Raw genomic sequence first — 25,259 nt, forward strand, 5'->3', positions numbered from 1 at the left:
TTGGTAATTTTGTAGTTTAGTATTTTGGTAGTTTGGTTTATTTTAGTTTGTTGTTTTACCTTATTTATTAATGTGTACATATTTAATTTTTATCTAGATCCTCTTGATGTTATTATTCTTAGTAATTCCGCATCTAAAGTGAGACTTTCAGAAATGATTTGATCGTTGTCGACCCAAAATGATAGTGAGGCAATAACGAGGAGAATTACGAGGAGGGCGAGGATACGGCACATCCAAGTAGTTTTATTATTATTTAATGTTTCAAAGATATTTTTTTGTAATAAATATGTTTAACATATATTATGAATTTTGTATTATTTTATTCGTTGTGTATATAATATGTTATTTTATGTATTTACTACATTTATTATTATGTTTCTACATTTATCGCAGTTGTTTTTTGGCATTTATTATTTTAATATTAATAAAATTAGCAACAGTGACGAAATTAACGAAGGACAACATTAGGCAATACAGTCGACACTATAACGAGCGGCAAGAACAATAGGACAAAAAGTATTAATGGCAACACCATCAATGTCGACACATCGACACAATCGTAATTGCAGCGACACCAAGAGCGATGACAAGTATTAGTGGCGACATGTCGCTGCAAGAGGCAATAATGGCGACGTTTGATAGTATTAGTGGCGACATAAGTTGCCCTATTTGTCTTAAAGCTTATATACTAGAAGCGATTAATGCTCATGCATCTTCCTAGGCCTAAGGTCGATCTAAGTAGTTTAGGGATAGAGAAAGAAAGGATAAATTTGCAATTTACTACGAGCGTATTCGGCAAAAATAATTGGCAGCATGTAGCGGGTAGCGAGTAGCAGATAGCTGATAGCGTTTTGTTAAATGTTACGTGAGATAGCTTTTAGATTTGTGACGTTTTGTTTAAACTAAACACTAAAAGCTTATAGTGTCAAATGAGGCTTTTTGTTCAAAACGGGGCGTTTTGTGAAACGGTACAACTAGAAGCTTCCAAACGCTTCGTGTTAAACACGTCCTATATATTTACGAAAATGCTAAAGTGAATTCCATTTGTATTCACTAATCCAATGAATTCAATTTCCCTTTAATAAATTCCAAATTCCTTCCAAAAAAAATCTACCAACCAAAGCACCCTTAATTGGTGGTTTTTTGGATTTCACCCTTTAAGTTAATCCATCTCCAAGTTGCCGAATTTTATGTGGTTTAATTGAAAGATGATAATTTGGGTACGATATCCATTCAGTTTGGAAAACAATGTCAAGAAAAGTTGTAGCAGGATTATAACTACAAATTAACATATATCAAATTGCAATTTTTGTTTTTTACTCTGATACAGAAACTCAAAGAAGTCGAAAGCACATGTAACATGCATGCAATAATAATTTTATGTGAATAGACTATCATGATGCAAAATAACATGTTTTTCATTGTTTCCATTTACACCCTCCATCACAATAGCATACAATATACATTATCCCAAGATGTGTCATCAGAGAGCAAGATACAATCTTAACTTGTCCGGATGAAATCTGATGTAAGCACTTTTCCTTCGCTTCCCAAAGATGCTTACATAGGTCGACCATATTAGAACTACTATCATGGGGATTTCTTGAGAAATAAAATATATAATCGGAAGTTCAGCTAGTGCACATAGTGGTCCAATCTTCCATGGGTTTTCATCATAAAAGACATGGTAAGTTGTTGCGCTGAAGGCTACCATCATTGAAGTTGTTGAGAGGAACAAAGAGAAATGACCGAGAAGTATTCTGATTGGAAGAGCATTTAGAAAATATTTTTCAGCAAAAGGTGCAATTATGATCGATGTGAACGCTAGTATCGCAGTACTGGATCCACATAGTGAGATTACATCTGCTATAAGAAAAATGGTGAAGGCAGTGCTATCTTTCAACACAGGAACCCCTTCTGCATTGCTTCCACCTGGAACAGTAATAGCTGCTGTAAATACGATTGTTGTAATTAGTGCTGCAATGATGTTGCCTGACTTTGCTGTGGATGTCATCCAATTTTCTCCTGCATTCAGCAAGTTTTCGTGTTCCCTTGTGAACACTGTATCCGGTGTCTCCTTAGAATTGTTCTCTTGTGTGATGTATGTAGGAAACACAAGTTTCTTCACTTCCTATAGATTTAGTTTTACTTGTTTATGCTACTATATAAAAAAAAGCTTTAATGTCGTAAATGATTAACGTACTATATTTATTTTTTACAAACATCATTGTTTTGAAGAAGTACTATTATAAGGTAAGCAACTGAAATGTCCTATTCAACACTATTAAAATAATGATATTTTGTTAACAAAACTTCTAGATGCTTACATTGTGATAGAACTTTTTTAAAAACAATGGTATGCTTGAACATTTCAAATAGTTCGCTACACATTTATGATACTAACTATATAAAAAATTCACCACCACCAAGATGGCATAATAGTGATCACTAGGGATCTACGCACTCCAAAATGGAGTTGCACGCCTCATTTGAATTCATGGTGGTCTACCGTTGAAAAAAACCATACATAAAATTCACTTATATATATTACGATTAATGACTTATTTATATATTACATACCATGTACCATTGAAGTTCTCCTTGTAGTTGTAATGCGGGATTTGATCTTTGATCCAGTTTATGTGAAGGTGCCAACCTCCCGGCCAAGTGCAACATATTATTCTTGGAAGAATCAAGTAACTTTTTATAAAGATTCTTTCGCTCCACATCGTCATAAATAAGGTTGTAGATTTTAACTGAACGGTGTAAAACAGCTAACTGAATGATGTCATGCCCCTTTTCATCTGTACTCTGAATTGCTTCAGGTGATCTAAACAAAATCTCATCAACAACCTTATATGCACCTTGACATTCAGCCACAATAATTGTTCTGTTGTAAAAAGAATTACGTGTAGCAGCAATCTCTAACTTGTCAATCTCATCACATACCAATCTTAAAACCCTTTTTGCTTCTTCCCACTCCTTTTTCTTCTTCATGTGCTTAAAGGCTGCAAATTAATTAGAAAATTATTATTAGTTAAAAAAATGATTTGTTAGAAATTAATTAGATCTCAAACCAAATTGTCAACGAGTGGATTGAGTCCATATGCTATTACGTGTTATCACTGTTGCCATCCACAAGGCATAATAGAGCACAAGGAATAGGAAACAAATCATCAATATGAGGAAGTATATCAACTGATAGACGAAAAGAAGTATTCTTAATGGAACTGCAGAAGCACAAAAAACGTATTAGAAAAATATAACTCACATTGAGTTTAAAGTATATTAGAAATCCTTGAATTATAATTACTGGTTACAAATAGCTCACCTAATGACATTTTGACATGTGTTAACGACATGATCCCTAAACAATTATATATCATCACCAGGGGTGACCACAATGCAGGTATAATTAAGCATTGCACCTGTAGACAATATCGTTTTCCAGATAGTCCCCAAAGCTAAAATAGAAAAACAACAATCAATCGCCTTTAGAAATAACTGGAAAAAACTAATAAAAAAAACATTTCTAATACATTAGAAACTTACATGGATAGAGAAGTGCTTCCCAGTAGCCTAGCCCACTTGGAAAACTTTTAGCTATAGCCATGAGTACTTCATCATTTTGCACAGCCAAGTTGGGAAACTTTTTGATTAATTTTGACGCTAAATCTGCAAGCATAAGCGATAAAAAGTTTGAATATTTAAAGCAATATGTCTCTAATTTGTCATAGTATATTGGTAATTAAGAGATATGCCAGCTACTCACTGTATTGATTTCCAGAAATAACATTAACAAGAAGGTCAACGCTTATTTCAACATCAGCCCAATCTTCAGTGGCTTTGGACAAATATTCAATGGTATCAAGATGCAGATATTCATAAGCTTTATGCAATGCTTCTTGATTTTTATGGTCTTTAATTTGCAACAAGTTTTTGTTTTTCTTAACCAAGAGATCGGCTGCATATGTGTTCCCAACAATGGCAGCAATGTGAAGGGCTGTGCTTCCATCGGAACTTCTCTTTACAAGTACGTCTGCAACATTTATATATGAAATTAAGTTTTGTATGAAACCCTTATCACCTTTTCCAACTGCTATGTGAAGTATTGTGCTGCCGTCATTGCAGATTGCCTCTTTCACTACATCTTTATTGCTTTTTAGTATGGATTCTGCTTCAGACCAATCCCCCTTCAGAGAAGCTCTATGCAAGTTCTTGTGCTGGTCCTTGTTTATGGGCTTGGTTATAACTAATGTGACTGCGTGTTGGACATTTGTTGGAGCTGAAACTGCATACCATTTTGACATTTTAGTTCTGTTGTAAAATAAGACGGATCCAAATTGACTTAAATAATATTAGCTCAATGCGGAATGGGATCAAAAATTATCAAAGCGTAATAATCACAACGTAATACGAATAAAATAAATAGAATAGAGACACAGGAATTTACGTGGAAACCCAAATCGGGAAAAAACCACGGGCGGAGGAACCTCCGCCGAGAAACAATTCACTATAATTTGCAGTGTTTACAGGGATTATGAAAGAGATTACAAAATAGAGTGGGAGAGCTAAAATACACGGTGGTGTATTAGTATATATATGTAATGCTTTTTTTTATATATACTTGGATGATTATATTAAATCTCTCTGGCTCAGGCTATTTATAGCCAAAAAGAATATCATATGAAAGGAAAAAATGCCGTCCAACTTTGTGCGTCCAATTGTAGGCAATGTTAGGTAATGTTAGGCGCCTAACATTTGACCAAAAAGTTCGCCGTTCAAACATTACATTACTTTTCATAGTCAAATTGTAGGCGTCCAAAATGTGCCGTCCAATTATTCAAATTCACATATATATTACTATTCATAGTCAAACTATGAATAGTAAATGATAAATTACTGAAATAACCCCTGAACTATTTGCCACTTGCTAATTTTGGAGGCAACTTTTCCACAATCTCCACCTTGACATCAAAATTAAGCAAGTCATGCTTTACGATTAGTCAAAACCTATAGCTCACCAAACTCTAAAACTTCCATAAGAACCTGCAAATTTTATATAGAGAAAAAATTGTTTCCGAAAAATAAATAATACTTCCTCCACCACGAGCCTTCAGGCTCAACTGCGATCAGAAACACCCACCATGTCCAAACATAATTTGAACATGGCTATAGGAAGACTTTTAGTGAACATATCAGCGGGATTATAATCTGTATGAATCTTGTCCACAACACAATCACCTTTTTCAATGATGTCCCGCACAAAATGATAACGAATATCAATATGCTTTGTTCGGTCATGAAACATTTGATCTTTACTCAAGAAGATAGCACTTTGGTTGTCACAGAAAACTATGGTCACCTTTATTCTATCATCGAGTTCTCCAAATAACCCCTTCAACCAGATATCTTCCTTAACTGCTTCTGTAATCGCCATGTACTCTGCCTCGGTAGAAGACAGGGCAACTGTAGACTGTAACTGGGCTTTCCAACTAACAGCACAACCATTTAGAGTAAACACATACCCTGTAATTGATCTTCGTTTATCCAAATCTTTGCCATAATCTGAATCAACATATCCGAACACCCCAGTGTTAGATTTACCAAAACGTAAACACATAGAAGATGTACCGCGTAAATAACGAAAAATCCACTGTACTGCTTTCCAGTGTTCTTTCCCCGGGTTCGCCATGTATCTACTAACCATGCTAACAGCATAAGCCAAATCAGGGCGCGTGCAGATCATAGCATACATCAAAGATCCAACAGCACTAGAGTATGGAACACGTGCCATGTAAGCCATATCAGTCTCATTAGTAGGACTCAAAGCGGATGATAGCTTGAAATGAGCTGCAAAAGGTGTGTTGACAGACTTTGCTTCGTGCATACTGAAGCGTCTTAGGACTTTCTCAATATAACTTTTCTGAGAAAGATGCAAGATCCTAGACTTCCTGTCACGAATAATTTCAATACCTAAAATCTTTTTTGCAGCTCCTAAGTCCTTCATTTCAAATTCAGCTTTCAACTGGTCTTTTAACTTCTGAATCTCCTTCATATCTTTCGCTGCAATCAACATGTCATCCACGTACAAGAGTAAGTAGATCTTTGAACCATTGTCACCTTTCTTGAAATAAACGCAGCTATCATAGGTGCACCTGCTGAATTTGTGACTGGTCATGAAAGAATCGAACCTCTTGTACCATTGTCTAGGAGACTGCTTGAGGCCATAAAGAGATTTGTTCAACTTGCATACGTAGTTCTCCTTTCCAGGAACTACAAAACCTTTAGGTTGTTGCATAAAAATGTCTTCCTCAAGCTCACCATTTAGGAAAGCTGTAGTGACATCAAGTTGTTCTAACTCAAAATCATTAGAAGCAACCAACCCCAACAATACATGAATGGAAGTATGTTTGACAACTGGGGAATAAATGTCAGTGTAATCAATACCAGGAATCTGACTGTAGCCTTTAGCTACTAACCGAGCTTTGTATCTTGGTTTATCATTTGGGTTGACAGGTTCCTTGAGTTTGTAGACCCACTTGCATTTAACTGGTCTCTTCCCTTTCGGAATAGGAACTAAATTCCAAGTATTGTTTCGCTGCAAGGATTCCATCTCATTTTGCATAGCGAGCATCCAATCATTTGAGTCTTCAGATTTGATAGCCTCGTCATAATTCGCAGGCTCCGTTGCGGACTCAATATTATCAGCAACAATAAAAGCATAGGCAACCAAATCAGATTCAACATACCTCTTCGGAGGAATAATCTGTCTTCTCGGTCTATCTCTTGCAATGCTTGGAGTAGTAGCTTGTGGTTGTGAAAGTGTTGAATCTTCACCAACAGCATGCTCATCCGACGAAGAAGAATCTTGATGCTGATTTGTACTCTGATTAGTGGTAGGTGAAGTAGGAAGCTCCACCTCCATTTGAGCATTCTCTTTATTTGCTTCGGATGATACATCTGTTCTTCTAGAAGAGTCAGCAACTGGTTGAATTATAGCAGACTCATCAAAAGTAACATCTCTTGAGATGATAATTTTCTTCAAATTAAAGCTCCATAACTTGTAACCCTTTACACCTTGATTGTACCCAAGAAAAACGCATTTGATTGCTCTTGGTTCTAGCTTCCCATTGTCAACTCGTTCATACGCTGGACATCCGAATGGTTTTAAATCTGAATAATTGGCAGGTTTACCGGACCATAACTCAAACGGAGTTTTCTTCTCGATTGCTCGTGACGGTGATCGGTTGATAACATAGCAAGCAGTCGAAGCAGCCTCCGCCCAAAAAGACTTTGGCAATTTGGAATTAGAAAGCATACACCGGACCTTCTCCATAATGGTGCGATTCATCCTTTCAGCTACACCATTTTGTTGAGGTGAATGGACTACTGTGCGATGTCGAGTAATGTCTTCCTTTTGACAATAGACATTAACTCTTCTGAGCAAAACTCAAGTCCATTATCCGTACGAAGATACTTTAACACCAGACCTGATTGCTTTTCAACCTGAACTTTCAAATTTCTGAAGGTAGAGAAAACGTCTCCTTTATGTTTTAAGAAGAAAGACCACACCTTCCTGGAGAAATCATCAATAATAGTGAGCCTATAAATAGCTCCACCTTTTGAAGCAAATCGAGCCGGTCCCCACAAATCCGAGTGAACATAATCAAGTGGTCCTTTCGTTGTATGGATACCACTTGCAAACCTTACTCGTTTTGCCTTGCCATATACACAGTCTTCACAGAAATCCAAATCAACAATCTTTTGTTGACCAAGTAAACCTCTTCGACTCAATTCTAACATGCCTTGAAAACTCATATGGCCGAGTCGAAGGTGCCAAAGACGGGACTGATCTGGATCAGAAAGAGACTTTAAAACAACAGCAGCATCACTCGAAATTGTTTGCCCGTCAAGAAAGTAAAGATCTGAGGTTTTTCGTTTGGCTCTCAGTTTGTCGGAACCGTCTTTGAATACCCTGAGAACTCCACCTTTACCAGCAAACTCGTATCCCTTTTTGTCAAAGGAACTGAGAGATAACAAGTTTCTTCTGAGGTCAGGAACATATCTAACATCCCCCATGGTTCGAATAACTCCGTCAAACATACGGATCCTGACTGAACCATGTCCAAGAACTGGACATGTAGTATTGTTACCCATCAACACATAGCCCTGGTTAACCTTTTCAAATGTGTAAAACCAACTTTTGTTGTGACACATATGAAAAGTACAACCAGAGTCGAGTATCCAATCACCAGTGGAATCCAGTTTATCTGAATAAACTGTCAAAAGTTCTCCAATACCTTCAACCTCAGCTACATCGGCTTCACCCGAAGTGCTAGCTTGTTTGCCATTTGTTTTCGTCTTCTCTTTTTCTTTATTCTTCAACTTGAAGCATTCTTCAAGCACATGTCCCTTCTTGTGACAATAGTTGCAAAACTTTCGTTTGCCTTTTGACTTGGATCTAGTTCTATTGGAAGATTGAGAAGTTCTACTTCTCTCTGTTGTTCTTCCTCTGGCATTCAAACCTTCGGCTTTAGCATCACTTGAACCACCACCAGTAATATGCTTCATCTTCTCTTTGGAATCCAAAGCTGTATAGACTTCATCTAAAACTAGAGTGTAACGGCTATAGATAATAGTATCACGAAAATGGCTATAGGATTCTGGCAACGACGATAGTAAGAATAGAGCCAAGTCTTCATCTTCATACTGAACATCCATATTCTCTAAGTTATTTACTAACTCTTTAAATGTGGATATATGTTCAGCTAAAGAGCCTCCTTCAATCATCTTGAGATTGAACAACCGTTGCTTCAAATGCAACTTGTTTGGTAAGCTCTTGGTCATCAACAGTTGCTCCAACTTTAGCCATAAAGAAGCCGCTGACGTTTCTTTTAGAACATCTTGCAAAACATCCTTTGACAAGTGCAAACGAATCTGGGATAAAGCCTTCAGATCTTTCATCTCCTTTTCTTCTTCGGTCCATGTATCGGGCATCATATTGAAACCCAAGAGCGCCTTGTGTAAATCCATCTGAATGAGAATGTCTCTCATCTTTACTTGCCACAACAGAAATCGGGTGTTACGATCCAGTAGTGGAATATCGTATTTTACCGAAGACATGATTAATTACTTGATAAAATGATCCCAATGAGCTAATATCACAACCTGGATGCTCTGATACCAATTGTTGTAAAATAAGACGGATCCAAATTGACTTAAATAATATTAGCTCAATGCGGAATGGGATCAAAAATTATCAAAGCGTAATAATCACAACGTAATACGAATAAAATAAATAGAATAGAGACACAGGAATTTACGTGGAAACCCAAATCGGAAAAAAACCACGGGCGGAGGAAGCCGAGAAACAATTCACTATAATTTGCAGTGTTTACAGGGATTATGAAAGAGATTACAAAATAGAGTGGGAGAGCTAAAATACACGGTGGTGTATCAGTATATATATGTAATGCTTTTTGTTATATATACTTGGATGATTATATTAAATCTCTCTGGCTCAGGCTATTTATAGCCAAAAAGAATATCATATGAAAGGAAAAAATGCCGTCCAACTTTGTGCGTCCAATTGTAGGCAATGTTAGGTAATGTTAGGTAATGTTAGGCGCCTAACATTTGACCAAAAAGTTCGCCGTTCAAACATTACATTACTTTTCATAGTCAAATTGTAGGCGTCCAAAATGTGCCGTCCAATTATTCAAATTCACATATATATTACTATTCATAGTCAAACTATGAATAGTAAATGATAAGTTACTGAAATAACCCCTGAACTATTTGCCACTTGCTAATTTTGGAGGCAACTTTTCCACAATTTCAATAATCATGTAAACGATATTTAAAACATAAACCTTTATTATGACTGTTACAGGAGCCTCAGCTTGAATGATAATGAAATTAAACTTAACCATGAAATTTACATAAATCGTTAGTGTATCGATAATGAGAGATTGATAGTTGAATATAGTGAAAAAAATGTAATTTGGGGAAATAACTCTTTGGGTATTGATTTCAAAATATATATATATATATATATATATATATATATATATATATATATATATATATATATATATATATATATATATATATATATATATATATATATATATATATATATATATATATATATATATAGGAAACGATTACAAGTGTAGATCCTAAGATAAAGAATCCTATCTATACACCAATATATATCCAACATTCAAATATTAGGCTATCGTTTCCTATCCTGTTTACATTCCCCCTCAATCTTAACCATTACTAGGTTCAGATTGTATGGCAGCCTATCTAACATACTCTGAGTTGTTGGCTTCGTAAGTCCGTCTGCAACTTAATCGTTCCAAGATATAAACCGAACATCCAATGCTCCCATTGCTACCTTTTCTCTAACGAAATGGAAATCAACTTCTATATGCTTCGTTCGAGCATGAAAACTGGATTTGCTACCAAGTAAGTTGCCCCTAGACTGTTACACCATAGCACATGTGCTCGAGCTTGCCGAATGCCAAGATCCGTCGGTAACAATTGTATCCAGACTACTTCTGTTGTGCCATTTGCCAAGGCCTTGTATTTTGCTTCTGTACTCGATGGAGACACTGTAGGTCATTTTCTTGCACTCCATGAAATTAGATTAGGGCCTAAAAACACTGCAAAACCTCCAATAGACCTCCGATAATCTCAGCATCCTGCCCAATCTGCATCAGTAAATACACTTAACAATGTGGAGGTTGACTTCCGTATGTGAAGCCCTGTAGATAATGTGCATTTGACATATCGCAATATTCGCTTTATAGCTTCCCAATGAACATTGGTAGGTTTGGAAAGGTACTGACACACCTTATTAACAGGAAACGAGATATCCGGTGTGGTTTGTGTAAGGTATTATAAACCGCCCACCATACTTCTATATATGAAAGTGTCTTCATCATTAAGGGGTGTTCCAAAGTTTTAAGCAAACTTTTCTGTGACTAGCATTGGGGTTGAAACACTTTTACAATTCTCCATATTAGCACGACGAAGCAAATCGAAAGTGTACTTGTGTTGCATTAAGGTGATTCCCCCTGAATTGTGAACAACTTCAATCCCCCAAAAGTATATGAGTCAACCAAGGTCCTTGATGCGAAAAGTGTTGGATTAGGTGTCTAAGCCCATAACTATAATTGGTATGTACTTGACCCAAGAGTAGCATGATCCATTTAGGTTGCCTTCACCAGAACAATCTGATAGGATGGATATTTGAGAAAGAGGTTATTTATGATTTATTAATATATTACAAGTATAATATATTAATTGTGAAATCATATTATTTAATTAGTACTGATCAAGAATTAATTTCGAATTAATTTAGTGATCAAAAGAGACTAATTAAATTAGCGGGGACTGATTATGTAAATCAGTGATATATATAGTGTTTGGGCTATTGATCCATGTTGGGCTAAGTGTTATGTAAGTATCCATGAAGAGTTAGCCCATATGAGATATGGATCATAACCTAAGAGTATGGATTAGGGTTTACCCATGACCCTTGGAATCCTACACTATATAAATGTTACCCCTTAACCAAAATCGGATACACTAAGCATTCTAGGAGTTCTAAGAGAACCCTAGCCGATTTTGGTGGTGCTTAACCTCCCTCTCAAAGTCCTCCTTTGTTCATGGTGTTTGTGAACCATTTGAGGCATCACACTTGAGGTGCTAAGATCTTGAAAGGCCAAGAACTACAAACTACATCAAGAGGTATTCATCTAACTATGAGTTTTATATTGTATATCCTCCATTGTATGCTAGTTAGGATGTATGTTTTGGAAAATTGTAATTGCATGTATAATTAGAGAAAACATAGATCCAAAGCATCTAGGGTTGCATGTGAACCATAGGAGTGTTATAGTGTTTAAAACCCAACAGTGGTATCAGAGCCTAGGATTGTTTTCTGTTATATTTGATGCTTGGTTATTTTTTCGAAGCTGAAAAATCGTTTTTTTAGACCTCCGACTGATGAACTCGTTGAGTCTAATTCCCGACTCGACGAGTCCACTCATTAAAAGGGCAACTTGACGATTCATGATCATGCACTCACCGAGTAGAGGCTTATGGTTGCAGAATTTCGAGTGTTTGGCCAAAATTGGATTAAGATCATTACCACAAACTGTTTTGTAATCATAAAAATTGTATTTTCTGATTTGGTGATGATGATCCTCATCCAATTAAAGGACAATTGTCAAATTTTAAGATAATAATATAATTATTTGTATTATTTGATATGAATTGCCTTGCGATGAGTTAGATTAGATCAATAGTGAAATTATATGATAATGTTGTTAGTTAAAATTGATCTAAGTTGTTCTTGAAGTGAGTTTTGTAACTTCATGAACATTAAAACTCATAAGTTTTCATAAGTTATGGAAATGAAAAGGTTTTCAAGAGTTACAAAACTTTCCCTCAAGTTTTGGTATTTGAAAAGTCTCAAATTATGAAAACATTAACTCTAGTAATTGAAAGGTTTCAAAAGATGCAACTCTTGGGTTCATAACTTAAAAATTAAGTAAATAGTTTTAATTTTGAATTTTTAATAAACTAGATGCTTTGAATAGTTCAATTACACATTATGGACTTTATTAAATTTATTAAAGTGTTTAATTAAAGGTGAAGATTAATAAATCCATAACAACATGGTTTAAGTTTAATTAAATTAATAGTATAATTTATTAAAAGATTAAACCACCTAGTATTTCAAATGTTTAAAATACACCTTATACTATATAAAATTAAAAGTTTAATATATTATATATGTATAAGTAAAAGGTCAGTCTTACCGTTAGTAAGCGTCATTCACGAAGTCGGTCTATAAGGTGGTATAAAGTTACTGCCTATAAAATAGTGGTTTAATGGGTGTCCACTCTCACCCACTGCTTCCTTAACTGGTGGAGGGTCGTTAGCCTAACGGGTAGGATAGGACATTAATTCTCATTAAAAGTATAATGAAATACCAAGTAAGTAAATACTTTTATAAATTCCCAATCTTAGTTACTTAGGAATAATGTGAATTTGATGCTAACCCATGAAATTGCACATTGCACCTTATTAGTCGTTAATGGAGCATGTGTGGTTAACCCGACACACTAATATGGGACTAATGAAGGATGGAAATGGGTAGCTCGATGTTAATCATGGATCAATGGAGCGTGTGTGGTTAACCGGTACATTGATTAGGTGATTTGTAACATTATGTGTACCAAGCTAATTTTCATGGTTATTCACACCTTGTTTGTGATCCTCGACATCCCAGTCACAAACTTGAAGGGCATAATCGAGATTTAAACATGCCATTGAAAAGTTCAATGAATCTCAAAGAATCTAGGAATTTCAATTCATTTAAAACCTAAAATTCATTTTCGTTTTTCATGGTGGAAATTAGTAAATCGTCATTTACCTACCTTCAAATATTTTACAATTGGATTACGACATCCCTCTTCCGAATTGTAGAATATTGTGTTGGGTCCTAGTCTTAATATTTCATTTTGGGTGTTATATTAAGGACTTAAATCAACTAACTTGAATATTTCCCATGTAGATGTCTAGTTCAGACAACTATGGTCTTCCCGAATCTTTTGGAAAAAGCTTTCCGCATGAAGATGATATTCCTCAATGTCATACTTCACTTCCTCCACCTCCTCCAATAATTCTCCCTAACCTACAAGTTCAAAGACTTGAAAAGTTCAAGGTCACTCAAGCCCTATTGGCTAGCAAACACCAAGATGGAAGGTATGTGCATGCACATGTCTTGAAGATGAAGTCACACATTGATAGGTTGGGAATGTTAGGAGTTGTTGTGTCAAGGAAGTTGGTTGTTGACTGGGTTCTTCAATCACTTCTTGAGTCATATGGTGAGTGTAACGCCCGTGTTTCTGGGCTAAGCGTTAAAGACAATGTAATAGTCTAGGTCAACTACTGTAATTTGTTTTGAAGTAATAAGAATGAATTATGTGAATTTATGTGCCTTATATTTAAGTATGATGATATAATAAATTAAGGATAAAAATAAGCGCCAAAAGTAAAATGTTAGATAAACCCGATATCTATGAAGAAAGTTGTAGTGGTCGTAACAAGGATTCCAAAGATATAAAGAACGCCAAAATTGAGTTATAACGAAGAAGTTATGACATGTCGAAGTTTCGCGACAAAACCGGCACGACACCGGGAATCGTAAAAAGTAAATTTATGATAGAATACTTTTTAGCCTTAGGATTCTAAATGAAAGTTGTAGAGTACATCTCCACCTTTGCGTGGATATAAAGAACGTCAAAAACGGAGCTCGTATGCAGAAGTTATGGCCTTCCGAAGATACAACTGTCCGAGAGCATGACACGTGTCAGAAACCCTAATCTGACTGAGCTCACGGCGTGAGCACTAATTCTCACGACGTGAGGATTCAAAACGCCACATTTCGAAGCTAAAAGACGCATGGCAAGTCTACGAGATGATAAGTCAAAAGCTCACGACGTGAGCAATGGATTTCTCACGACATGAGGAGTCAAACAGACACTATGCAAGCCTAGAACGCAGATGGCGAAGCTACGGGTGACCAGCCATGGCTCACGACGTGAGCAATGAATTCTAACGACGTGAGAGTCCAAATTTTTGACTATAAATAGAAGGCTCGCCTTCTTTTTTCTGGTTACAAAAACGTATCTCTCTCTCTCTCTCGTTTGTTGAAGCCGTTCCACGTCCCGAGCCCGACGATCACGAACCGTTGACCGTTTCTAATTAGATTCTATCCAGTCATGCTAAAGGTGAGTGTATAGTCACTTTCATCTTACACATAGATATGCAGTATTTTATATAAAATACGTGTTATGTGTATATATATTGTTTGTTTATTTGAGATGAATGTTGAATGAATGTTTTATACATGTTTAGAATGATTTAAACTGTATATGTATTTTTATCTACAGATATAAAACATGGGTAGATGAAATAGTTGATGTGTGATGAAATAAAAATGATGAGAGGCCTCGAAGTTGTTGACGTTCCAGTCATCTAGCGGAGTATAGATGACGACCAAAGACCTTTCTAGACAGTCCAGTGGAACGCTAGCAAACTCGCAATCTGTAGGTGTTTGTGAACGATGTGTTCACCGGTGTACTCCATCCCCCTCATGGTTGCCATACAAACATATATGGCTGAGGAATCCCCTTAGCAGTATTGTCCATCCCGATGATGATCCTTAGGCTAGGTCCCTTATGATAGGTGTTTAGGGACGTAAAGTGAGGATAACGAGAATGAGTAATCAGGGTTATTGTTGGTTAATGAAATTAATAAATTTATTGTTGGTTGATGAAATTAATAAATTTATTTATTGTGGGTTGAAAACCCTATGTGCTCACCATGCTCCCAAGCCTGACCCACTCGGCTTTCTGTATTACAGGTAGTGGAACAAGAGCATAGTTGGATGATGACGATGGATTTTGCATTATAGGCCAGTAGATGTAAATAAATGTTGTAAGGCCTATATCGTACTGTTTATGCTTTTGGTCTGTATCGGAACATGACATCCCGAGGTTTTGTAATATAATGAAAATACATTTATTTAAGAAATGCTTCGATAAATTTTATCATATTTTGTTTTGGGAACAAATTCCGCATCACTTTTATTTGAAAGATTACTCTGATTTTATTATAAAAGCATAAACGAAATCGGTCTTTTCTGGCAGTGAAAATAGGGCTGTCACAGTGAGTTCATTAAAGATTACTATATGACAGACCGCGACATGTCCCTTATCGATCTTACATATTTGCTAATTGTTGTTGAATCAGCAATGATTTGGCGCACTGGTAATGTAAATCTGATTGGAAGATCTACTTCCCAAACTTCCATAGACATTGACAATGGAAACATTGGAAGTCCAGAAAAGATTTCTCTTTCCAAGGGAAAGGGAAAGGCTAGATCTGAGATTGTCCCGTGTACCATTTTAAAAGAGTCTGTTTGTTTCTATTGCCAAGAGAAGGGGCATTAGTTGTGAAGCTGCCCTGACTACCTGAGAGATCTAAGAGATGGTAAAGTCAAAATGTATGATTCTGCTTCAGGTAAGTCAACTATCTAACTCTATTAAGTTCCTACTTGTAGATGCTTAATACATGATGTGATAAGATAGCATTTTGATGTTTTGTAGGATCAAAGAAGAGAAAGGAAGCTTGAAAGAATAGTAAGTTGATTCTGATCGCGGAGAGATGGATTTCGATCGCATAGTTCGATGTTCAGAATTTTGAGCTGCTGCTTAGGAGTTATGATAGATTGCTTAGAAATATGTAGCGACATAGTTTTCATATGTACTTGTATTGTAAGGACAAGATTTTTTGCATTTTATAAATAAAGATAAATTTTGAATTTTATCTTGTTTTATATTTCCTTGCAATGGCTCTTGTAAATTGGTGTTTATATATTATTAGCAATATGGATTTGATTCTTTTGTTTGTGGTAGTGTCATAATTTACCAAATAAGGAAAGATTCTCATCACCTAAGTTTCAATTGAATAGAAACTTGGAATCATGTAACCTATATTGTATGATGGATGAGAACCTTCGTCTTTGGTAAATTAAGACTAATTCCTTATTCACATGTGTGACAACCCGAAACTTTTATCTTGTACACCTAGCCAATTCTATCAATGCTAAACTCGTTCAGCTATCTTTTAGCAATGTTTTGAGCCTGTTTGGATGATCTAAAGCCTTGTTCAACCAAAGTTTAGATTAGGGATGGGTTGGTTTAAGATTTAGGGTTGCAAATAGGCCAAACACTCCATCAAAAGGAGTGTGTGGCCACACACATGAGTGTGTGGCCGCACACCCGAGTGTATGGCCGCACACATGAGTATGTAGCCGCACACCCTAGTATATGGCCGCACACATGAGTGTGTGGCCGCACACTCGAGTGTATGGCCGCACACACGGGTGTGTGGCCGCACACCCATCCTCCAGCCGCACACTCATCCCTATTTATATAGGGTGACCCCTTCACTCATTCCTTTCATTTGGTTGCACTCTACTCTCTCTCTACTTTCTCTCTCTAAAAACTTCATCCAAGAACACTCTCAAGGCCTAAAAAACGTGAGTTTTCCATCACCTAGCTTATCGTACATGAAGGACCCATTGATCTAAGCCCTTAACCATCAAAGTTCATCATGTTCTTCATCACATGAAGGTGTACGGCCGCACACCTTCATAAGGTGGCCGTACACACCTTAAAGCTCTCCAAAGTGAAGAGTTTGGCCTTCATTCACTAGTAGGACTTGGTATTAGCACTAGAACATCTAAAAATCGACATTTAGGGCACAAATGAGGAGTGTACGACCGCACACTCCTGTGTGCAACCGCACACATATGCTGACCGCACACCCTGGCCGCACACACACCCTTTTGGCCGTACACCTCCCTTGTTTGATCATATAGGGTCCCGACAAGCATTTCCATGTCTTTAGGGTGGTTTCCCCGTCATGTTTGGCCATGAAACACCCTAATTCTAACACACATACGTGTTATCACTTGTTAATAGGATCCACTTGCGTACGAAACATCGGTTGACACTCAGTATTCGTAAACGATCATACACCCAGATCCTACGTCAAACGGTGAGTTCATACCCCTACATTTTTCGTGTTTTTAATGTTTTCAGGGGGGAATACAAGCCAAACGCTAAGTATTTTGTTAAGTTTTAAACTTATTAATGCAGTCCAACGATTTCCATGTTTAATAACATATTCAGATATTTTATCTCTTTTTGTAATATGTTGAACATAAGGGAAACTTCTATTTTGGAAATCCAACTTCATAGCTTTCAGAAAGGTTTTTACAAAGCATTTTCCATATCAACTCTAATAAACTATAATGGGTATAGTTTGGGATAACCCTCTAGGCAGTCTCTACTTAATCAGATTTCATAAATGAATATATATAAACTATGGCAGATTTAGTTTATGTTATATGTTTTCTCAGAAGTATAAAGTACATTTATTCTAGGATAATTACTGTTTTATACTGATTTCTCGCTAGTAAACTAGATTATACATAATTGTGAGGCGCTACTTCAATACTGTACCCTTAGGTGTATAGTGATAAATCCTTTTAGTATAACCAGAGTCTCTTGGAGGGAGAGCGTGAGATTTGTGAATAGATCTATTCGGGACTGACAATCCCACACCAGAACTGCTAGCTACAGTTAGGCGGGCACGCCTGTGGTGAACAAATGTCATTTATCTTAACGCCTGAAGAACGTTATAAAGGTCTCTTGGTCATATCAAGTATGGTTATACGAATCGCAAATAAGTATAAACTAACCTTGTTTACGGACTCTACTCTTCACTTGTTTTATTTTGATTAATAAAACTACTTTCATGTATATACCGATAGTAATCATGGGTTTTCAAAACTTACATCTCTACCTCTAGTACGGATAACCTGTTTTTAGGGAAAATATAGGATTTTCCCAAGATAACACCGACATTTCTAAAACTGATGGTTTATTTTCTACTAATGGACACTCTTTCAAAACCGCTTTTCATAAGAAAATATAGGATTTTCTTGCGGAACACTTTCAAAAGGATTCAAAGAACATTTTCTCACTACAACTAAATGCTTATGAACTCACCAGCTTTATGTTGATATTCTTTCAAAACTGCTTGTATTCTCAGGGAATTAGTAAACAGGTACTTCCAGGATTTCGGAGAAGACGAAGCGTTAGAGTCGCGTCTGTCTATTTTACTTTTGATATGAATAAAACTATGTATTAAACAATGTAAACCTTTTTTCACATATGTATTCAATGTCTGGTTGTGTTTACTATGCTTGCTATGATACAATTGTTGTGATACTACGCATGACGTCCTCCACCCCGGAACGATTCCGCCATCACGGTTTCGGGGTGTGACAGATTGGTATCAGAGCCCTTGTTTATAGCGAACTAAGTATACCGAACCTTACATGGTATACAACTATAAATACTAAGGGGCCTAAGTGCTCTAAACTAAAAGTATAATTTCAAAAATATAAGTATTTTTATAAAAGTATACAAGTATACCTAAGAACCTGAAATTGTGTCATAAGGTAGAACAAAACAAAAGTATTTGAATGTTGAGACACTGCGGTTAAACCTGGGCAGTTATGTAATCATGTCTAGGATCAATATAGCCTGATCAACTATATTCATTCGAGACATGACCAACATGTGCTTGGGAGTGACTGTGGTGTTCCAGAAGAATTCTAGAACCGAACATAAGGGTTAAAATACTATAGGAGTATTTTAGGATGCTAGTATTTTAGGATGCTATTAGTTTAGGATGCTATAGCGACCGGACCGAAAACTTACCCAAGAATCCAATCTTCAAGAATCAATCCTGTAGCTATAATACATTGGGAGTATTATTAGATTCGATGCCCATTAACTATCCCTTTATCATCACCTCGCGTCGATAGCATGGCTGGATTCCATCTTCCTGGCGACCCGTACCTTCCCAGCCAAGGAGATAATGGATGGATCGAGCCAGAGCTGGGAGGAAATCATGAAATCCTTTTGGACGATGGATTCGCCGAACCATTACCTGAAGAGACTGACTAGGAACCCGAAGTCGAGAACCTACCTCAAGTGACCCCAATACCAAATCCTAACCCTCGAGTTGGATTCCAAGGTCCAACGCCTATGTGGGTCGGGAGTCTGAATAGGTGGAGCCATGAGCAAGACCAACCCCTCCCATGCGACGAAAACTGCAACCTCTACAATCTGAATGAAGGAGGACCCACAGACAGGGCCCTTCCAATCCTGATACGCCGAGTGGCTCGCAATGTGGAGCTAGGTATGGCAACCCTTCAGCGAACTGAGGAGCTGGAAGCGGATTCGAACACCAGCATGGATCGCATTCGTCACTTCGAGATTGCTCACGCGAGAGCTGCAAGGAACAATGAAGCTCTGCAGCGAGAGTTAGCTACAACCCGTACCGAAGTCATAGAGCTCCGAGCCTGCCAGTCAGAATACGAGAGATGCTTGCTTGATATGGAGTGTCAGCTGGCCGAATTAAGGATTCACTTGAGGAGTACCTGTTGCCGATGGGGGATACTCCACTCAACCTTCCTTTTTGGTCTAAGGGATGACTTTCATATTTATGTTCTAAGTAGCTCCTTTCTCTGTAGACATTCTTGTCTTGCAGTATTCACTAGTTCTTTATGTTGTCAAATTGTTCATTTGTTGGTATATTGTAGACCTACTCCTAGGTCAAATTTTCCAAATTTCGTGTAATCTTAATATCGACAGTGGTGGAAACTATTATATTTCAGTCAAAGATTATCATTGTCAAAAGTATACCTTGGAGCGGTAGCATTTAAATTAAGCAACCTTATCAAGGTCCCATCACTGTTTTGTCCTCAAAACATGAATCATAAGATGTGCTTAGACGATTATTCCTTTTCCCCATCAATTTCATATCAGTCTCCATGAAAAGCTTCAATGTGCTAATCGGCATAGGACGAATGAGTCTCCCATCGTGCCGATGACCTTTGCTTCGAGAAAGCGATTCGTCTCAATCTTCCTTCTGACAGGAGTCCTCACTGGTTTCAGTGATAAGTCTGTTCGAACCCTAGTATTATTTCATGCGTCGAATCCTAAGAGCATCTATGGAAAGAATGCTACGCATTTCTGGCTCATGTTGCCAATGAGACGCAAGAAGTTAAAGACCTCGAGAGCATCTTCGAAGTCTGCAACTTTCCCACTGTCTTCCCCAAAGGCGTTCCAGGGATTTCTTCCGAGTGCCAAGTTGAATCCCGTATCGACTTGATCCTCGGAACTACCTTTATAGCCAAATCTCCAACAGCCGACGAAAATGTGAGAGTTACTCAGCCAACCCAAGGAGCTGAGCAACCAGGAGTTCGTAAACTTATTTTATGTGAACTTTGTGTGCTCAAATCTGTTCTATCCTTGCTAAGACCATATCATGGGGATATGGGCCGAGTCAATGAGAGTCAGATAGAAAAACGGGAAATCTCAATGCATTGATAAACATTTAGGATACATCCAAGGGCAACCATTGTTGCTCACAAATTTCTTTTCTTGACATGTAGCAGATCATGCCTCCGAAGGAACGTACCCAACCCACCAATAAGACACCAATCCTTCAGGTGGACTCAGCTACGTTCCAAGCTACTTTCACGGCAGCCGTAGCAGCCGCCCTAGCTGTTCTTAACGCTAACAACCCAAGTGGGAATGGGAACAATTTCCACATCTCGAACTGTAGCAACACCTCAGGAAACCAACAAGGGATTTTCCAAGAGGACACTCCGACTCCCAAACCTAAGAGCGCCAAACGAAAATTCTGGAACAAGAGGGAGCGCAAGTTGTGTCAGAAACTTGCCAAGAGACAACAACCCGTGATAGCTCCTACAGCCACAACATCCGCCAAACCAGTGCCAACGCCAGTGCGACGATATGCTAGAAAACTTCCAAATTGCGAGGATTGCAACTTCCACCACGTAGGAGAATGCCACGAACTTCGATGTAAGAACTGCAACAGGTAAGGACACACTGCTCGTTACTGCAGAGCACTAGCACCGCCAAACGCCTCGATTTCTGGTGAAAAGATGGGTCAGGTTTGCTACAAGTGTGGCGAACCCGGACATTTCAAAAGAAATTATCCAGGGTCCGAGGATGGCCAGGAAGCTCGCTTCGCAAAGACCCCGACTGAGCACATCACTTCCACTACCGATGCAAGCATAATTCCAGTGGGCGGTACATGTGGCGAAATGGGACACTTCACAACAGACTGCCCAACAGAAAGGAACAATGAGGAAACCGGAGGAGTCTGACCTCAGTGGAGGAGGAAGCATTGAAGGACCCTGCCTTGTTTTGGTACGTTTTCAAAAACCTCAATGACTAATTCATAATCGTGATTTATTTCTCGTCCAAATTTAATCACGACGTACTCTTAAAAGTTGATGCCCTAAGGGGTAAAAAAAATCATGGTAGCCTAGTGTATACATTAGAGTCAGTTGTGTTTATACATGACTTGTATGCGCCAAGAAATCATAGGAAAGTCTAGTGAGAATCATTCCATCGAGAGTTCATGGTTTCAAAACATCGGGATCCTCGCACTAGTAGTAGTACCTACCGAGTCCAATATCAAACGTAGAAAACACCAGAGACGTTCATCTAGGGATACCAATGTGCTAGCAAAACGATCCTCCCGGGCTAACTTAACGCGCGATTATACGACGCCATCCTGTCTAGTTTCGACCGAGTCTATGTTATACCAAACCCTTTTGTCTTAAATCGTTCGAATCGCGCAACTCTCGTCGCTCGTGATGACAAACTAGATGCGAACTTCGAAAAATTCATGTCTCTTTGAAACCCGAAAGTATGCATACGAAGAGTATCATCCACAAAGAGAAGGACAAAGTAAGGGAACCATCCGGACCAATGAAGATGCGTCGTGGGACACACATCTACTCTTAAATGAACTTTCTTGTAACAACGACGACCTTTCCAGTAGCAAGGCTGCGCTGCTCGAAGCCCTCTACAACCATAAGTACAGACCCCATCTGTGCTGGTCTGAGGCGGGCGACACGCAAATAGTCAAAGAGTCAAGTCCCCGACAGCACTCGCGCGAGTCCTAAAACCATCCGTAGGACGACCGAAAAGATCGTACGAAAAGGGCTACGCCGATGAGAGACAAAAACCATTGGGGTTCCAGATTGGTGGATGTGTCTTTTGCAGGTCTCACCCCGAAAAAGGCTTGATACGCTTCGGAAGACATGAAAGCTAAAATTAGGATACGTTGGACTGTCCAGGATCCTTGCTATGATCAGTCTCATAACGTATAAACTCCAGTTACCTCGAGCGCTTAGCAGCATCCATCCCGTCTTTATTGTGTCGAACCAAATAAGTGTCCGTCCGATGAGACACCTACGATTTCCCCTCGACAACCTCGAGTTAGACGAGAGTTCCATGAACCTTAAGTACCTCCATCTTTTCCAAGTCTATGAGTTATACCTCTATTCTTGAATTTCGGGACGAAATTCCCTCTAACGGGGGGATGATGTGAGAACCCGAAACTTTTATCTTGTACACCTAGCCAATTCTATCAATGCTAAACTCATTCAGCTATCTTTTAGCATTGTTTTGAGCCTATTTGGATGATCTAAAGCCTTGTTTAACCAAAGTTTAAATTAGGGATGGGTTGGTTTAAGATTTAGGGTTGCAAATTGGCCAAACACTCCATCAAAAGGAGTGTGTGGCCACACACATGAGTGTGTGGCCGCACACCCGAGTGTATGGCCGCACACATGAGTGTGTGGCCGCACACCCTAGTGTATGGCCGCACACATGAGTGTATGGCCGCACACCCGAGTGCATGGCCGCACACACGAGTGTGTGGCCGCACACCCATCCTCCAGCTGCACACTCATCCCTATTTATATAGGGTGACCCCTTCACTCATTCCTTTCATTTGGCTGCACTCTACTTTCTCTCTCTAAAAACTTCATCCAAGAACGCTCTCAAGGCCTCAAAAACGTGAGTTTTCCATCACCTAGCTTATCATACATGAAGGACCCATTGATCTAAGCCCTTAACCATCAAAGTTCATCATGTTCTTCATCACATGAAGGTGTACGGCCGCACACCTTCATAAGGTGGCCGTACACACCTTAAAGCTCTCCAAAGTGAAGAGTTTGGCCTTCATTCACTAGTAGGACTTGGTATTAGCACTAGAACATCTAAAAATCGACATTTCGGGCACAAATGAGGAGTGTACGACCGCACACTCCTGTGTACGGCCTCACACACCCTCTGTACGGCCGTACACTCCTGTGTACAACCGTACACACATGCTGACCGCACACCCTGCCCGCACACACACCCTTTTGGCCGTACGCCTCCCTTGTTTGATCATATAGGGTCCCGACAAGCATTTCCATGTGTTTAGGGTGGTTTCCCCGTCATGTTTGGCCATGAAACACCCTAATTCTAACACACATACGTGTTATCACATGTTAATAGGATCTACTTGCGTACGAAACATCGGTTGACACTCAGCATTCGTAACCGATCATACACCCAGATCCTACGTCAAACGGTGAGTTCATACCCCTACATTTTCCGTGTTTTTAATGTTTTCAGGGGGGGGGGGAATACAAGCCAAACGCTAAGTATTTTGTTAAGTTTTAAACTTATTAATGCAGTCCAATGATTTCCACGTTTAATAACATATTCAGATATTTTATCTCTTTTTGTAATATGTTGAACATAAGGGAAAATTCTATTTTGGAAATCCAACTTCATAGCTTTCAGAAAGATTTTTACAAAGCATTTTCCATATCAACTCTAATAAACTATAATGGGTATAGTTTGGGATAACCCTCTAGGCAGTCTCTACTTAATCAGATTTCATAAATGAATATATATAAACTATGGCAGATTTAGTTTATGTTATATGTTTTCTCAGAAGTATAAAGTACATTTATTCTAGGATAATTACTGTTTTATACTGATTTCTCGCTAGTAAACTAGATTATACATAATTGTGAGGCGCTACTTCAATACTGTACCCTTAGGTGTATAGTGATAAATCCTTTTAGTATAACCAGAGTCTCCTGGAGGGAGAGCGTGAAATTTGTGAATAGATCTATTCGGGACTGACAATCCCACACCAGAACTGCTAGCTACAGTTAGGCGGGCACGCCTGTGGTGAACAAATGTCATTTATCTTAACGCCTGAAGAACGTTATAAAGGTCTCTCGGTCATATCAAGTATGGTTATACGAATCGCAAATAAGTATAAACTAACCTTGTTTACGGATTCTACTCTTCACTTGTTTTATTTTGATTAATAAAACTACTTTCATGTATATACCGATAGTAATCATGGGTTTTCAAAACTTACATCTCTACCTCTAGTACGGATAACCTGTTTTTAGGGAAAATATAGGATTTTCCAAGATAACACCAGCATTTCTAAAACTGATGGTTTATTTTCTACTAATGGACACTCTTTCAAAACCGCTTTTCATAAGAAAATATAGGATTTTCTTGAGGAACACTTTCAAAAGGATTCAAAGAACATTTTCTCACTAAAACTAAATACTTATGAACTCACCAGCTTTATGTTGATATTCTTTCAAAACTGCTTGTATTCTCAGGGAATTAGTAAACAGGTACTTCCAGGAGTTCGGAGAAGACGAAGCGTTAGAGTCGTGTCTG

At 38.1% G+C, this 25,259-nt stretch overlaps 1 protein-coding gene across 1 annotated transcript; it reads right to left on the reverse strand.

Moving 5' to 3' along the window:
• Positions 1 to 1,483: 1,483 nt before the first annotated feature.
• Positions 1,484 to 4,310, reverse strand: LOC145126964 (uncharacterized). Its single transcript, XM_079062228.1, has 6 exons — positions 3,773 to 4,310; positions 3,540 to 3,675; positions 3,429 to 3,464; positions 3,127 to 3,230; positions 2,581 to 3,008; positions 1,484 to 2,131 (listed from the first exon to the last, which is right to left on the reverse strand). Exons 1-6 carry the CDS (start codon positions 4,308 to 4,310, stop codon positions 1,484 to 1,486), a joined length of 1,890 nt encoding a protein of 629 aa, XP_078918354.1.
• Between the last annotated feature and the right edge of the window lie 20,949 nt (positions 4,311 to 25,259).

Source organism: Lactuca virosa, chromosome 7 (assembly GCF_052849685.1).
Source record: "Lactuca virosa cultivar CGN04683 chromosome 7, Lactuca_virosa_CGN04683_v6, whole genome shotgun sequence".
Taxonomy (NCBI): Eukaryota; Viridiplantae; Streptophyta; class Magnoliopsida; order Asterales; family Asteraceae; genus Lactuca; species Lactuca virosa.

What these genes read in the sequence shown, in the direction of transcription:
- LOC145126964 (XM_079062228.1), bottom strand. Translation starts at nt 4,310, where the DNA reads ATGTCAAAATGGTATGCAGTTTCAGCTCCAACAAATGTCCAACACGCA. An exon ending in TATTTCTGGAAATCAATACA is followed by an intron (nt 3,676 to 3,772) that starts GTGAGTAGCTGG and finishes TTATGCTTGCAG; the next exon opens with ATTTAGCGTCAAAATTAATC. An exon ending in ATGCCTTGTGGATGGCAACA is followed by an intron (nt 3,009 to 3,126) that starts GTGATAACACGT and finishes ATTAATTTGCAG; the next exon opens with CCTTTAAGCACATGAAGAAG.